This window comes from Oncorhynchus kisutch, linkage group LG5 (assembly GCF_002021735.2).
Source record: "Oncorhynchus kisutch isolate 150728-3 linkage group LG5, Okis_V2, whole genome shotgun sequence".
Taxonomy (NCBI): domain Eukaryota; kingdom Metazoa; phylum Chordata; class Actinopteri; order Salmoniformes; family Salmonidae; genus Oncorhynchus; species Oncorhynchus kisutch.
Genome location: NC_034178.2, coordinates 46,695,183 through 46,712,435, shown reverse-complemented (window position 1 = coordinate 46,712,435; position 17,253 = coordinate 46,695,183). Strand labels below are relative to the sequence as shown.

The following is a 17,253-nucleotide window of genomic DNA, read 5'->3' as shown; positions in this document are numbered from 1 at the left end:
AGATACAATAGTTTTAGTAGCTACTGGTAAGAATACATTTAATCTAATTACCTAATTATTTATCGCTCTCTATATCTCTCTCTGTCTGTCTTTCTCTTATTCACCCCTCCTTTTTCCTCTTTTAGTCCCCACTGTACCTTAGCCCTGCAACACCCCGTCCCTCTCACCTCCCTCTGAAGCTCACCATGTCCCAAGAGGCCAGGCACTGCCAGGGGGTGTCCAACGGCCTGTGCCCCCCTACCCAGCACAGCTTACAGGTATTCAACCACACTGCAGAGAAATACAATAAGAACCCACTGACTCCAACACTCGCCTTATAGCAGTGATATAGTATCTTGCAGGTTCTGACAATTCACAACTGCTATCCACATTGACCAAATCCTATTTTGAGAGCAACCACACATTTCTACAGAAATATAATCAAAGCATGATTTACAGTACGGGAAAGTCTGAGTTAACTTAGGACTCACTACCATTTGGGCTCCTGAGTGGTGCAGTGGTCTAAGGCACTGCATCTCAGTGCTAGAGGTGTCACTAAAAACCCTGGTTCGATTCCAGGTTGTATCACAACTGGCTGTGATTGGGAGTCCCATAGGAGAGCAGCGCACAATTGGCCCAGTGTTGCCGTCATTGTAAATAAGAATTTGTTCTGATCTGACTTGCCTAATTAAATAAAAATGTGCTGGATATCTGTCATTAACCTCCCATAAACTCTCTCATCACTACAGATCAGTGAATAGTTTAGTTTATAATTAGCTCTTCTACGGTTAGGATGAGGGGAATAACTCAGCACTTTCCCAGGTTCTTTACTGTTTTATCATATTATTCCCCTGGCCATTGGCCCGGGTTGTCGTGGTTGCCAGTGCTAGAGGGAAATGACTGGGCCAGTCCTATCCTCTGTCCGAATGGAGATATCCTGTTGTTGTTCCCAGCTGGGGTTATACTACTAATGGCACCCTGGCTGGCTGTCATATTGATCTGTGGTCAGTTCCTAGAAATACTATAGAAACCATATAGATTGCTGTCGAGTCCCGCTGATCCCATGTCAGAATACTCTGAGGATGTCATCTTCAGCAGACAATCTGATCCCTAGTCAGTTTTGGATAGGCTCAGGGGTTAAAAACATTCCTTTGTCCCAATGTTCTCCAGTCAGTTCCCAGGGATAACTAGCCCAGTGCTAGACTGGTGATTTATCTTATTTAGCCAGACTCTCCCCATTAAAAGGAGGAAATGGGTTTGATTTCAGGGCTCTTATCAGAGGCTTTTCATGCCTGTTTCCACACTTCATTTTGTTCCTCCTCTCTCTCTGGTAGATGCAGACAGGGGGATAGGGAACTTTTGGGGCATTTGAAAAAAGTGTAGTCCTGTCAGTGGGTTGAGGGCTATTTGAAACTGTTCTTTGTGTTTGGAAAGAGATGTATGCTACAATAGATATAGAGAAGGTGAGAGGACTGATAGCATTGTGTGAAGGCTGAGTGAGTTTAAACTGTTGGGTCACTCTCTCTTCCTGTCTCCATCCAGGGTTGATGTAAGGATAGGATCTTGCTTTATAACCATTCAACATAGCATCATCTTTGTCTTTCCTCTTTGCAAGGCTAGGTAGGGTTTCAATTTCTGTGTGTGTTTGTCTCTCCATCTCTCTGAGATTAAGAGCTCAGTTCACTGTGGGGATATGCAGGTGGTCCAGGAAACAAAGGAACTCCGAATCCACTAGAAATAATGTAACTTTAAAGTATATTCCAATAACCCCTCAGTGACAGTAAGGAAGGCAATTACCAACTTCCTCCTATACACAGGCCTTCTTGTAACAGATTTTTAAAAAACCTTCATTTAACTAGGCTAGTCAGTTAAGAACAAATTCTTATTTACAATGACGGCCTACCCCAGCCAAACCCGGATGACGCTGGGCCAATTGTGCACCGCCCTATGGGACTCCCAATCACAGCCAGACGTGATACAGCCTGGATACGAACCAGGGACTGCAGTGACAGCTCTTGCACTGAGATACAGTTCCTTAGACCCCTGCACCACTCAGGAGCAGATACAGACTTTCATTCGGAAAATGACTCAGAGACTGCACAGATGTCCAAATGGAATATGTAATTAAGGCTTTGATATAAAAGTTGAAATATTAGGCCTCTTGCCCCAGGTATGACTCCACTATGTGTATGTAACTGAACACGCTGTCTCTGTCTACTCTGGTCTTCTCAGGGTGGTACTGTCTGTTACCATGGAGCCATGCCGGGGGATGGAGGGACTTACGCATCGCATCGCTCAGGCAACCTGGATCAGCTAACTGAACTCTCTCTGCATGAGCATGAGTGCTGATAACCTTTGACTTCACAGCCTGAATGAAGGGGTGTAGGGTGAAGTTGCCCCTAGACGCTGATCTTAGGTCAGTTTAGAATTTCCCCCAGGTTAGGTTTGGGGGATGAGGAAGCTGATCCTAGATCTGTACCTAGTGTAACCTTCAGTCTATAGTGAATGTGTCGCAGGCTGATAGAGCCCTGGTTAACCTGGCTCCACTCAGGACAGGCAGGGGGCCTAGGGCGGGGTTAGTTCAGACAGTTTCACTATCACAACTCTTGTGATTACCCTAATAACATTATATTAGGATTACTATGGTATCTCTAGCTTCTAATTATGATTTTTTTGTTGGTATTTCTGTCATATTACATTTTCTACTATTTTGAAACCTGTACTTACTATTGTGATGCGAGAAGTGAAGCAGAAATGCAGCCCTCTGGTGTTTGTGAGAGAAAAGGAAAAGTAGCCAATGGTGTCTCTCTCTCTCTGTGTGTGTGTGTGTGTGTGTGTGTCTCTCTCTGGTGGAATGCATCTGCGTTGCAACGGTTGCTATTCACACTGCAAACCGTTTCTACAGTACAGTACCACTCATATGGTGACACGCTTAACACCATTTGTTTTCGTATAGAAATAGACATTTGGGAACTACCACTTAAGTCGCCAGCCCTTTCATGTTGCTTTTTCTTAAACACGGGGACCATATTAACATTATGCTACTGCTACGTGTGACAGATTTGATCACTTCGCACAACAAGGAAAGTAAAACAGCAGTGGGGAGGTAATGCCATATCTATTCTCTGTCCCTCTTCCTAAATAGCTATCCTCCTATTCTGAATTCATCCTCACCACCATTTCATAAAGCAGCCTTTGGGTCAAGAGTGTTGACATTGTGGGCCGGAGAACTATTTGAGCTTGATTGTGGGATTGAATTTGTCCAGGGCTTGAGCAGTCATGATTGTCTACTCTATCCATTATTACTGTGTTGCTCGGTTTGCATACTTTTCCCTTCATTTAAGGGGCCACTTTAACCCTGCCATTGTTCCAACGTTATCTGAAGAAAACACACGTAAACTCACACAAAGCCCACTCCAAACTCTGAAGGAGAGAGGAAAAGGGGACACCGATAGAGGGCGTGCTCATCTGTCAGTGTCATCATGAATGTAAATAATCTGCTGTGAGATCATATCAATAAACAACGTTTATGAAAAACTGCTGCTGTTTCTCCCCCCATCATACTTCTGGTCTTGGTCATGTTATGTTATAAGACTGCCGAAAAGGAACTGATAGTGAGATGACTTGAATATCCTGGAAATTCCCAGAATGACCATTTCCTTCACGTAGTCAACACTAGCCGTTGCCTTTGAGATGAATACTTCCACCACACAGGAACAATACAAAAGTGAACAATAGCGCCACTAAGTAAGAGTAATTCAATATATTCTGTATAAAACTAAACAAAAATGTTTCACATCCATTGGTGATTTGTTTAGTGTCCATGTGGTTCATTTTGCCTACCTAACATGCTTTGGGAGGGTATTGGAAAAATACTACAGGTATTTAGCTTCCTCAAAATGGTGCGTTGAGGGACAACTTTAAATGCTCAAAATATGGCACTTGGTGATAGATGGCTACCTGATAGAAGATGCTCACGCACATGTTCAAATATATTGTCAACAGTAATTGACAACAGTTGACAAAATGGCCAAACAATCACTTGAGTTATCATTACTTGTCACGTTGTAGAAGTGATTGGAGACAGGCGCAGGAATATATAAAAGGGGGCTTCAATACTCGGCCCAAAAATACAACATGCCATGAAAAGGCACAGGGACGAATCCCAAAACAAACATACAAAAACACAGGGATGTAACCCAAACAAAAGAGTGAGATACAACCTCTAATAAATACACGAGATGAGATGAGACCTGTAATAACAATGCACAGGACGAGACCCGTAATAACAATGCACAGGACGAGTCCCATAACAACAATGCACAGGACGAGACCCGTAAGAATGCACAGGACGAGTCCCATAACAACAATGCACAGGACGAGACCCGTAATAACAATGCACAGGACGAGACCCGTAAGAATGCACAGGACGAGACCCGTAATAACAATGCACAGGACGAGACCCGTAATAACAATGCACAGGACAAGACCCGTAAGAATGCACAGGACGAGACCCGTAATAATGCACAGGACGAGACCTGTAATAATGCACAGGACGAGTCCCGTAACAACAATGCACAGGACGAGACCCGTAATAATGAGAACACAAAACACGCAGGGCAAAAGCCAAAACAAAGTACAAGACCAACGGACCTGGGAACAACAACCAAACAAAACAATGCTGAACAGAGGGCACATATATACAATTGCTAATCAGGGGTAATGGGAACCAGGTGTGCGTAATGAAACAGTTCATTGACGCCTAGAGTCCGGTGACGTAGACCTCAGAAGCTGGTGCACGGAATGACCAGCAGTACTGGGGGAATCCGTGACATTACTGAAAGTGTTCAGTCTTTTATTGTTTTATTTGAATGAAACCAAGCTCAAACAGTTTGTTTAACTCAAACATAGTTTTTATTCTTTCTGATTTTATACTCATGTAATGTAGATCAGTGTTAATTGAATCACTATTATTTTGGTTTTCTGACAACCAAATTACAATTAATGTCAGTTATCCTGTGCATCATGCTAAATCGACTAATATATGTAATTAATTTACAATACATTGTATGATATCAACACAAATGTCCCAAAAATACACACTTAAGAAATAAGCCCAATAAACCGCTACTTTGTACTTATCCAAAAGAGAATGTGGTCCTTCCTCTAAGGATTAAAATACATTCTAGTGTGGTGTTATTGAAAACCATAACACCGCATTCAGATATTTTCTACTGGCAGACTGAATGAAAATAGCCATTGTAAAGAGCATTACAGCATTATTTCCAAAATTATTTGTATTCTGACTTCCTCCCTGATGTCTTTGGTCACTCTCTGAGACCAGTTATCTCCATTAGAGGTCCATGAGAAAGGAATATTCAACCACCACAACTCTTCTGCTTTTATTGCCAATCTCCACACAGGCAGTCATGCTGAACAGAACATCCTCTGAAGATCACAGGCCTCCTGCTGGCGGAGTGGACAATGCTGGCTACAATGACCATGACAAACATGTTGTCATGACAATGGTTTGATGGTGTAAAGGTTTGTGTAAGAAGTCTCTTTCTCCAGAGAAAGGCCATTGGTCTGCCCTCGACTCTGTCTCCACACTGGCCCTTCTGTCTTTCTGTGGGTCTCATGGCCTGAACTCCACACACACAGAGGGAGCAGGGGTTCTCAATAAAACACACCATACTGACCGCGAGTCACTTGGCTTTTTGTATTTTCTCTACTCCTTCTTGATGTTCCTGGCTGGTCCTCTGGTGCCACCCTGTGGCTGTGGAGCCTCCTGTTGGGGGCCCTGGTTGTCGTGGCCCCTCCCCCCTGGTGGGTCTTCTCGTGTTTTGCCAGGTGGTCGCTCCGCATGAACCCCTTCCCACACGTCTGGCAGCCGAAGCGCTTTTCCCCAGTATGTGTGCGCAGGTGCCTCTGCAGCTCGTCAGAGCGCGTGCAGTTCTTCCCGCAGAAGAGCCAGCTGCAGACGAAAGGTCGCTCCCCGGCATGCCATCGCAGGTGGGCCTTCAGGTGGGAAGTCTTCTTGTACACCTTGCCACACTCGGGCAAGTGACAGATGTGGAGCCTCCTCTGGCCTGGTTCCTCAGGGTTAGCTGGAGCCCCTGTGCACCCTGAGGAGGCCTGGCAGTTGGGGCACTTGCAGTGCCTGCAGCAGCGTGTGGAGCCCAGCAGGCACTTGGAAGAGCCTTGGAGGAGGGCTGCAATCTGAGGCTGGTTCCCCAACGCCAGCTGTCTGCCCAGGGCAAAGGGGTGAGAGTGGTGATGGTGGGTCTGGCCATGAGGTTGCTGATGACCATGGGGGCTCCTGGTGGTCTGGGGTAATATCCACCACTGCTGACCTTCCTCTGTATGCCGACCAGGGTGGTGGGGGTGTCTTTCTGTGGAACCTTGGAGGAAGTTCTCCCCCATATCATTGTGCTGGGGGTGGAAGTATGGAGTATGAGAGCTAACCTGGACCTGAGGAGCGAGCATCTTCACTGGGGGGAGCTCAAAGGTGTAGGCAGCCGGGGTGGAGGAGGGCTCAGCAGGAGGGGTGAGAGGCAGCTCATGGAGGTGGTGGTGCTGGTGGGGATGGGGGTGATGGTCCAGTCCGCTCTGGACGTGTCCAGGAAAATTAAGTTTTGGCACTGTCAGAGTTGCCACCTGTTGGACCCTTAGACTGGAGCTCTGGGCCACTTCACTGCCCAATAACTGGAGCATCACAGTCATGGAACTCATGGTCCCTTCATAGGATGAGTGTGGCCGTTCCTGCCCCAGTCCACTGCCCCCCAGCCGGGCTTGGACACAGGGTCTGGCCAAGAAGGAGGAGAGGGGATGGGGTCCGTTCTCAGGAGAGGAGCTGGGTGTGCGGTCCTATGGGGTATAGAAAGAATGGATGTTAGACATGCTGTACACTATTGAATTAGATATTCCTGAGCAAAAACCACATACAAAATCAAGATATTATAGTGATAACACAGAACTTAGACTTCTTTCTAATGTGATAATATAGAGAAACTATAGAACAGTGGTTACCTTTTACTGTGAACTTCTACATCTCTATTTCTAAAATATATGTTATAATTTTATTGATGTAGTCAATGTATGTTATTAACTACAATAGAGTAAATATTTTAAGGTAAAATACTGCTGCTAACAAATGAATCCAGACGAATTCCTATAAATATATTGGGAGAAAATTTATCAATAATTGCACTTGACAATTTCAAAATGTACTCTGAAGAAGGCTAACACTGAAATGACTCTCCCATACCAAATTCCACTAAAAACATTTTCCTCGTCTGTAAGAAATGGTTTAGAAAGTGGTCGGTCCCCGGAAATGCGGCCATGACTTTTGCGCTTCTGCGGCCAACGTAGTTTTTAAACTGGTCTCAGCACAAGTGCAGCACCGAAACAAAATCTAGAAAACGGGATTTGCTGTGTCTCAATTCTCATCCAAAGTCAGTCTAATTTTCTGAAGAAAAAATAAATAAACCTCATAACGTGTTTTATATTGTTGTGAAGAAATAAAAGTGGATAATAAAAAATTTATTGTAGGAATGATTAATTCCAAAATACGTGCTCCGGTGGTATCCCTTCTGCATCCTTGTCTTCACTGATTGCCTCGGTTAAATCTGCTCAAAACAAATGTGACGTAATTAAGCACATGTAGTAGCATAATTATTAGGATTTTGTGTTCTCTCATCCAAAGGTGATTGGTTTTGATATTAGGCCTAAATGCTTTATCTTCCTTGCCAAATTTTTTTAATAGAAAAATGATAACATTTATTTTATGGAAAAGAGCTGGGCGATGCACCATGCTGCCCTGTTGACAAAATGTTCGATTACTATTTGATTTGAGAATGGCGCTCATTTCTCCCGATTACTTGACCGGCCTTTGCCTGGTCCCCTGCAGCTCAGCATAATCGAATCCGACAGAGAGCGAGAAAGAGAGGAGGGGTGAGGGACATAGACATTCACTATATGGTTTACCTGAATAATTTACCCTTACTTTTACTGCAGTTTTGAAACTGTGCAGTAACTGCAGTACACTGTGGTATTTTGGATGCAGTAATTGCAGAATAACTGCAGCGTACTGCAGTTATACTGCCCACTAACTGCAGCTACACTGCAAAATTACTAGAGTAAAAAAAACGGTGTAATTTTGGATGCAGTATTTGCAGCATATAGTATATATGTAACAGTATAGCTTCAGTCACTCGCCCCTACCTGGGCTCGGCACACATCGACAACAGCCACTCTCGAAGAATCGTTACCCATTGCGCCACAAAAGCCCCGGCCCTTGCAGAGCAAGAGGAACAACTATTTCAAGGTCTCAGAGCAAGTGACGTCACCGATTGAAACGCTATTAGCGCGCACCACCGCGAACTAGCTTAGCTAGCCATTTCACATCGGTTACATAAAGGCTACAGTAGTGTAGACTATATGAACATCAGGGATAATGTTTTTTCTTTGTGCCGAATTAGCCTGATTTCACTAATGGACCAATATCCACAATTTATCTTTTTATAATAGGTGGTCTACTACTATTTCATTGCAAGTATTGGAAATTGTTTTGTTTGTTTCTTTCTTGATTCTGTATAATAATACAAGATCAAAGCGCCCCAATACCGTCTGAAAATCAATCAAACTAATGGTTTTCGAAGATCCCCCTCCCCGGGTTCAAGTGAAGGCCATATCTAATCTTATTGCAAATGCAGACACAACAGTTTGCAACGGTGACCATTTTGCCTCTTCAAAGAGCCCTCCAAGAGGTGTCAAGTGATATTTGCATAGCAACAAATAACAATCCCGTCCCATCCTAATCTCAATGACAACCAACAGGACATTTCTCTTTTGCATTCAATTTAAAACTAATGATGTTGTCACTGTTGCTTTAAATCAATGATGGACTTTTGTTTATTTTGATTGTGTCTTTATTCTGGCATTTTTATACATTTTCTTTCCTTACTAGTTAACTATGACACCATATTTCACTCAGGAGTCAATAACCATTGTGAAGTTATTTGTCAATTGTATTCATCCATATCTCTTTTCCCCTGCATTTCAGTTTAAAAATGCATCCATAGAAATTAAATGGACATTTCATTTGAATGGATATATAAGGTATAAGGTTTGCTTCATCTTTCAGTCATGTCTCCATGACATCCCATCATACATCTATATTTGCACCAAGGACTGTGACATCTGTTATGACAAAATGGTCAGATGTGAGGGACAGGCCAACAAACCTAGATCATTTAGACTATTACCTGTTAAAGACAAATGAGGGTCAGTTAAGAGGCCATGATGTTATATGTTAAGTGTTATATGTCTTATATGCCCATAACTGCTGTTGGAAACATGATTGTTTTGATCCTACAGTTTTATTTTGTTATGAAAGGTTGCTGGAGGAAACCTGTAGCACACCAAAAATAGAGTTGAAAATATTTTGGCAGATTACGTTTGTCAGGAATTTTCACATTGGAATATAGAAATGAAATTTAATAGAAAATGTTGTAAATTCTGTTAAGAGGTTATTTTACAATGCAAGTATTTATTTCACATCTGAAGCTATGGATGAATCACCCCCTGAATCTCCCTGAATCTCCCTGCGCTCCCTTGGTTCCAGAGGCACGGGCAGGGAGAGATCCCAGGGATCACTAGAACAGGCTAGGTGGAGAGGTAGTGCATCACATCAACAAACAGGCTTTCATACTTTTCTCTCTAGCATGAATGAGAGAGAGGCCTTAACTGAAATATTGACGCTCCCTCAGTTGGCACCTGCAACGTGATCATTTGATTAATGTAGTGAGTGAATGAGTGAAGGAGCATGCGGTTTTGTGGTTTCATCTGCTAGAGCTCAAGGTCGTGGTTTGCGTTGGAAACCCTCTAGCACTGCCCACTGTCCAAATCACATTTTTATTTGTCACATTCCTTTTAAACAACATGTGTAGACTAACATTGAAATGCTTACTTATGGGCACATTCCCAACAATGCAGAGAGAAAGAAAATAGAGAAATAATAGAAAAGTAATAACACTTAATAAATACGCAATGAGTAATGATAACTTGGCTATATACATTTTTTTATTATTTTTTATTAAACTAGGCAAGTCAGTTAAGAACAAATTATTATTTACAATGACAGCCTACTTGTAAAGCCCCCCCGGGCCAAACCCTCCCCTGACCCGGACAACGCTGGGACAATTGTGCGCCACCCTATGTGATTCTTGATCGTGGCCGGTTGTGATACAGCCCAGGATCGAACCTGGGTCTGTATTGACACCTCTTGACCGTTGCGCCACTCAGGAGGCAAAACATGGGGTACCGGTACTGAGTCGATGTGCAGGGGTAATTGAGGTATATATGTACATATAACTAGGAATACAGTAACAGGACAGATAATAAACAGTAGCAACACCATAAGTGATGAGTCAAAAAAGTTAGTGCAGAAAGGGTCAATTCAGAGTCCAGGTAGCTATTTGGTTAACTATTTAACTAACTATTTAGCTGTCTAATAGCTTGAGGGTAGAAGCGGTTCAGGGTCCTGTTGGTTCTAGACTTGGTACATTGGTACCGCTTGCCGTGCAGTAGCAGAGAGAACAGTCAATTACTTGGGTGGCTGGAGTCATTGACAATTCTTAGGGCCTTCCTCTGGCACCGCCTTGTATAGAGGTCCTGGATGGCAGGGAGCTCGGCCCCAGTGATGTACTGGGCCGTACGCACTACCCTCTGTAGCGCCCTGCGATAGGATGCCAAGCAGTTGCCATACCAAGTGGTGATGTAGCCAGTCAAGATTCTCGCAATGGGGGCCTCCCGGGTGGCGCAGTGGTTAAGGGCACTGCACTGCAGTGCTAGCTGTGCCACCAGAGACTGGGTTCGCACCCAGGCCCTGTCGCAACCAGCAGCGATCGGGAGGTCTGTGGGGCGATGCACAATTGGCCTAGGGTTAGGGTGGGCTTGGCCGGTAGGGATATCCTTGTCTCATCGCGCACCAGCGACTCCTGTGGCGGGCCGGGCACAGTGCGTGCCAACCAAGGTTGCCAGGTGCATGGTGTTTCCTCTGACATATTGGTGCGGCTGGCTTAACTGTGTTAAAAAGCAGTGCAGCTTGGTTGGGTTGAGTTTCTGAGGACACATGACTTTTGACCTTCGTCTCTCCTGAGCCCGTATGGGAGTTGTAGTGATGACACAAGATAGTAGCTACTAACAATTGGATACCATGAAAAAGGGGGTCAAATAAATAAATAAAAAATCTCTCAATGGTGCAGTTGTATAACTTTTTAAGGATCTGAGGGCCTCCGTGCTGTTGAGGGTCACCGTGGCGAATGTGCTGTTGCCTACCCTTAGCACCTGGAGTCAGGAAGTCTATGATCCAGTTGCAGAGGGAGGTGTCCAGTCCCAGGGTCCTTAGCTTAGTGATGAGCTTGGATGGCACTATGGTGTTGAATTGTAGTTGAACTGTAGAGCTGTAGTCAATTAACAGCATTCTCACTCTTGTCCAGGTGGGAAAAGGAAGTGTGGAGTGCAATCGAGATTGCGTCATCTGTGAATCTGTTGGGGTGGTATGCGAATTGGAGTGGGTCCAGGGTGTCTAGGATGATGGTGTTGATGTGAGCCATGATCAGCCTTTCAAAGCATTTCATGGCTACAGATGTGAGTGCTACAGGGCGATAGTCATTTAGACAGGTTACCTTGGCGTTCTTGGGCACAGGGACTATGGTGGTCTGCTTGAAACATGTAGGTATTACAGACTGGGTCAAGGAGAGGTTGAACATTTCACTGAAGACACTTGGCAGCTGGTCAGCGCATGCTCTGAGTATGTGTCCTGGTAATGCGTCTGCCCTGTGAATGTTAACCTGTTTAAAGGTCTTATTCATGTTGGCTACAGAAAGCGTGATCACGCAGTCATCCGAAACAGCTGGTGCTGTCATGTATGGTTCAGTGTGGCTTGCCTCGAAGCGAGCATAAAAGGCATTTGGCTAGCCTGGTCGGCTTGCATCACTGGGTTTCCCTTTGTAATCCATGATAGTTTGCATGTTGTCAAGCCCTGACCTTAGAGCTTTTTATGTCTCTATTTTGGTATGGTCAGGGTGTGATTTGGGTAGGCATTCTAAGTTCCTTTTTCATTTTTTTTGTATTTCTTTGTTTTGGCCGGGTATGGTTCTCAATCAGGGACAGCTGTTTATCGTTGTCTCTGATTGGGAACCATACTTAGGTAGCTTTTCCCACAGGGTTTTTGTGGGTAGTTATTTCCTGTTTTGTGTTTCTGCACCTGACAGGACTGTTTCGATTTTCTTTCATTCTCTTTGTGATTTTTGTTATTTAGTGTTCAGTTGAAATAAAAGTATGAACACTTACCACGCTGTCCTTTGGTCCACACCTTCTTCAACAGACGATCTTTACACATGTCCTGCCACATCCAACGATTGTCAGAGCCAGTGTAGTAGGATTAGATCTTAGTCCTGTATTGATGCTTTGCCTGGTTGATGGTTAATCTGATGTCGTAGCGTGACCTCTTATAAGTGTCCGGATTAGTGTCCTACTCCTCGAATGCGGCAGCTCTAGCCTTTAGCAGAGTGCAGATGTTGCCTGTAATCCATGGCTTCTGGTTGAGATATGTACATACGGTCAGACAGCTGAGGTTGGGAGGCTATGCGTCTCCTGAATTAGAAAACTTTATGGCCAGTTGTTGTAGTTTTTGCTTGTTTTGGGATTATACACTGCTCAAAAAAATAAAGGGAACACTAAAATAACACATCCTAGATCTGAATGAATGAAATATTCTTATTAAATACTTTTTTCTTTACATAGTTGAATCTGCTGACAACAAAATCACACAAATTATCAATGGAAATCAAATGTATCAACCCACGGAGGTCTGGATTTGGAGTGACACTCAAAATTAAAGTGGAAAACCACACTACAGGCTGATCCAACTTTGATGTAATGTCCTTAAAACAAGTCAAAATGAGGCTCAGTAGTGTGTGTGGCCTCTACGTGCCTCTATGACCTCCCTACAACGCCTGGGCATGCTCCTGATGAGGTGGCGGATGGTCTCCTGAGGGATCTCCTCCCAGACCTGGACTAAAGCATCTGCCAACTCCTGGACAGTTTGTGGTGCAACGTGGCGTTGGTGGATGGAGCGAGACATGATGTCCCAGATGTGCTCAATTGGATTCAGGTCTGGAGAATGGGCGGGCCAGTCGATAGCATCAATGCCTTCCTCTTGCAGGAACTGCTGACACACTCCAGTCACATGAGGTCTAGCATTGTCTTGCATTAGGAGGAACCCAGGGCCAACCGCACCAGCATATGGTCTCACAAGGGGTCTGAGGATCTCATCTCGGTACCTAATGGCAGTCAGGCTACCTCTGGCGAGCACATGGAGGGCTGTGCGGCCCCCCAAGGAAATGCCACCCCACACCATGACTGACCCACCGCCAAACCGGTCATACTGGAGGATGTTGCAGGCAGCAGAACGTTCTCCACCGCGTCTCCAGACTCTTTACAATGACGACATTTTTGAAAAATGCTACTCAAATGTCCAGAGAAATTATGATAGCTCCGACAGATAACGTCAGATAACAAGCAATACACATGACTAAATATACACGTTCTACATATAGTTACAAAGATACACTTCTTCTTAATGCAACCGCTGTGTTACATTTATTTTTAACGTTACAGAATTCGTTCACTAGGCTATAATATGAGGCGGCGCTCAGATATTAGCTGTATGTCTCCTCTAAGTTTGGAGAGCACAGAAACCCAAAATGAACCACATAAATATTCCCTTACCTTTGATGTTCTTCGATCAGAAGACGTGGAAGGAGTTATACTTACCCAATACATCGTTTGGTTTCAAGTTGTGTGTCTCTGTATTAGCATATGCCAACAGCTTCAGCTGAAATGCACCCAAAATGACTTCTGGTCCCGCACTCTTGCGCATCAAAACTTCAAAATTACATATTATATGTCGACTAAACTGGTCAAACTAAGTGCAGAATCGAGCTTTAGGATGTTTTAATCATGTAAAACAAAGATCAGCGAGAACAGACAAACCGAAGTCAATTGGTGTTTCATGGAAAAAGAGGCCGACGTGCGCAATAGAGTGCATGTATTTTCGTGTGACCCGAATGTTTTAGCCCGCCAAAGGACAGGGGCGCGCGGGATTCTCACAAAGAACGCATCATTTGAAAGCAGACATCGCCCTGAACACATAGAAACTGTTCCTGGATCCGTAGCTGGTTGGGAAGGGTGGGGGCGATGACGTCAAAGTTGTCCCAACTTTTCTGTTGCCAAGAGTGTGTTTGGAAGAAAGGCTGCCCTGGGAGTTCTGCTTTACATACAGACATAATTTAAACGGTTTTAGAAACTTTAGAGTGTTTTCTATTCAATAATTATTATTATATGCATATATTAGCAATTTTGGGAAAAAAATATTTTCAGTTTACTATGGGTACGCACTTCCTCCAAAGGGGGCAGTATTCAGCCCTAGGCTTAACTGGTTTTAAACAAATACATTTATATTTTAGATTCTTCAAAGTAGCCACTGTCATTGATGACAGCTTTGCACACTCTTGGCATTCTCTCATCCAGCTTCACCTGGAATGCTTTGCCAAACAGTCTTGAAGGAGTTCCTACATATGCTGAGCACTTGTTGGCTGCTTTTCCTTCCTTCACTCTGCAGTCCAACTCATCCCAAACCATCTCAATTGGGTTGAGGTTGGGTGATTGTGGAGACCAGGTCATCTGATGCAGCACTCCATCACTCTCCTTCTTGATCAAATAGACCTTACACAGCCTGGAGGTGTGTTGGGTCATTGTCCTGTTGAAAAACAAATGATAGTCCCACTAAGATGGGATGACGTATCACTGCAGAATGCTGTGGTTGCCATGCTGGTTAAGTGTGCCTTGAATTCTAAATAAATCACAGACAGTGTCACCAGCAAAGCAACCCCACACCATCACACCTCCTCCTCCATCCTTCACGGTGGGAACCACACATGCAGAGATCATCCATTCACCTACTCCACGTCTCACAAAGACACAGCGGTTGGAACCAAAAATCTAAAATTTAGTACTACAGCGCCAGCTGTGCCACCAGCGACTCTGGGTTCGCGCCCAGGCTCTGTCGTAACCGGCCGCGACCGGGAGGTCCGTGGGGCGACGCACAATTGGCCTAGCATCGCCCGGGTTAGGGAGGGTTTGGCCGGTAGGGAAATCCTTGTCTCATTGCGCACCAGCGACTCCTGTGGCGGGCTGGGCGCAGTGCGCGCTAACCAAGGTTGCCAGGTGCACGATGTTTCCTCTGACACATTGGTGTGGCTGGCTTCCGGGTTGGATGGCGCTGTGATAAGAAGCAGTGCGGCTTGGTTGGGTTGTGTAGACCAAAGGACAGATTTCCAACGGTCTAAAGTCCATTGCTCGTGTTTCTTGGCCCAAGCAAGTCTCTTCTTCTTATTGGTGTCCTTTAGTAGTGGTTTCTTTGCAGCAATTCGACCATGAAGGCCTGATTCACACTGTCTTCTCTGAACAAACATGGGAGTAATGCTTCACTCTTTGATATGCCACGTCAATATTTTACTCACCAATCAGCTGGCATGTGCCTTCTCCTTTTGACTCATCACATACGCTGCTGCTACTGCATATTATCTATCCTGTTGCCCAGTGACTTTACCCCTACCTACAGTATATGTACATATCTATCTCAATTACATTACATCAATTACATGGGCTCTCGAGTGGCGCAACGGTCTACGGCAGGGGTCTCCATTCCTGTTCCTGGAGAGCTACCCTCCTGTAGGTTTTTGCTCCAACCCCAGTTGTAACTAACCTGATTCACCTTATCAACCAGCTAATTATTAGAATCAGGTGCGCTAGTTTAGGGTTGGTTGAAAACCTACAGGATGGTAGCTTTCCAGGAGCAGGGTTGGAGAGCCCTGGTCTAAGGCACTGCATCTCAGTGCTAGAGGTGTTACTACAGACACTCTGGTTCGAATCCAGGCTGTATCACAACCGGCCTTGATTGGGAGTCCCATAGGGCGACGCACAATTGGCCCAACTTCGTCCTGGTTTGGCCGGTGTAGGCTGTCATTGTAAATAAGAACTTGTTCTTAACTGACTTGCCTAGTTAAATGGGGAACAGTGGGTTAACTGCCTTGTTTCGAGGGCAGACAGATTTTTACCTTGTCAGCTGGGGATTCGATTCCGCAACCTTTCGGTTACTGGCACAACGCCCCATATGCAGCATATGCAGCTGCTCGGCCATGGAAACTCATTTCTGTTATTGTGCTGACGTTGCTTCCAGAAGCAGTTTGGAACTCAGTAGTGAGTATGGCAACCGAGGACAGACTGTTTACGCGCTTCAGCACTCGGCGGTCCAGTTCTGGTAGCTTGTGTGGCCTACCACTTTGTGGCTGAGCCGTTGATGCTATGCCGGGGCAGCTCTAGCAGGCAGAACTTTGACCAACTGATTTGTTGGAAAGGTGGCGTCCTATGACGGTGCCACGTTGAAAGTGACTGAGCTCTTCAGTAAGGCCATTATACTGCCAATGTTTCTCTTTGGAGATTGCATGGCTGTGTGCTCCATTTTATACACCTGTCAGCAATGGGTGTGACTGAAATAGCTGAAACTAAAACACATACATCACCCATGTCACACCCTGACCTAACCAAAACAATAAAGAAAACAAAGAATACTCAGGTCAGGGCGTGACAGTACCCCCCCCCCCCCCCACAAAGGTGCGGACTCCGGCCGCAAAACCTAATCTAAAGGGGAGGGTCCGGGTGGGCCTTTTTCACGGCGGCTGTTCGGGTGCAGGACGTGGACCCTCGCAGCGGACCCCGGACTGGAGATCATCGTAGAGGGCGTCACTGGACTGAGGAGCGGCTCTGGCAGCTCCGGACAGGAGGGAGATTCCAGCATCACTGGCGTGGCAGGCGACATCGGCAGCTCCTGGTTGGCTGACGGCTCTGTCGGCTCCTGGCTGGCTGGCGGCTCCTGGCTGGCTGGCTGGAGACTCTGGTGGCTCCTGGCTGGCTGGCTGGAGACTCTGGCGGCTCAGGACAGGAGGGAGACTCTGGCGGCTCAGGACAGGAGGGAGACTCTGGCAGATCCGGACTGGAGGGAGACACTGGCGGATCCGGACTGGAGGGAGACTCTGGCGGATCCGGACTGGAGGGAGACTCTGGCGGATCTGGACTGGAGGGAGACTCTGGCGGATCCGGACTGGAGGGAGACTCTGGCGGATCCGGACTGGAGGGAGAATCTGG

The 17,253-nt window shown here is 45.4% G+C and overlaps 2 protein-coding genes across 2 annotated transcripts in view; one reads left to right on the top strand and one right to left on the bottom strand.

Annotated features, from left to right (window-relative positions):
* Positions 1–3,519, top strand: part of LOC109891139 (rho guanine nucleotide exchange factor 25) — a 44,850-nt gene extending 41,331 nt beyond the window's left edge. The window contains exons 15-16 of the mRNA XM_020483467.2: positions 126–257; positions 2,212–3,519. Coding sequence (XP_020339056.2) covers positions 126–257; positions 2,212–2,328 — 249 coding nt within the window. The 3' untranslated portion in view covers positions 2,329–3,519. The remainder of the gene's footprint in view (positions 1–125; positions 258–2,211) is intronic.
* Positions 3,520–5,366: 1,847 nt separating this feature from the next.
* LOC109891567 (transcription factor Sp5-like) lies at positions 5,367–14,124 on the bottom strand. The gene is made up of 2 exons (XM_031825209.1): positions 13,822–14,124; positions 5,367–6,846 (listed from the first exon to the last, which is right to left on the bottom strand). The coding sequence occupies exons 1-2, from the start codon at positions 13,828–13,830 to the stop codon at positions 5,656–5,658; spliced, it is 1,200 nt and encodes a 399-aa protein (XP_031681069.1). The 5' UTR covers positions 13,831–14,124; the 3' UTR covers positions 5,367–5,655.
* Between the last annotated feature and the right edge of the window lie 3,129 nt (positions 14,125–17,253).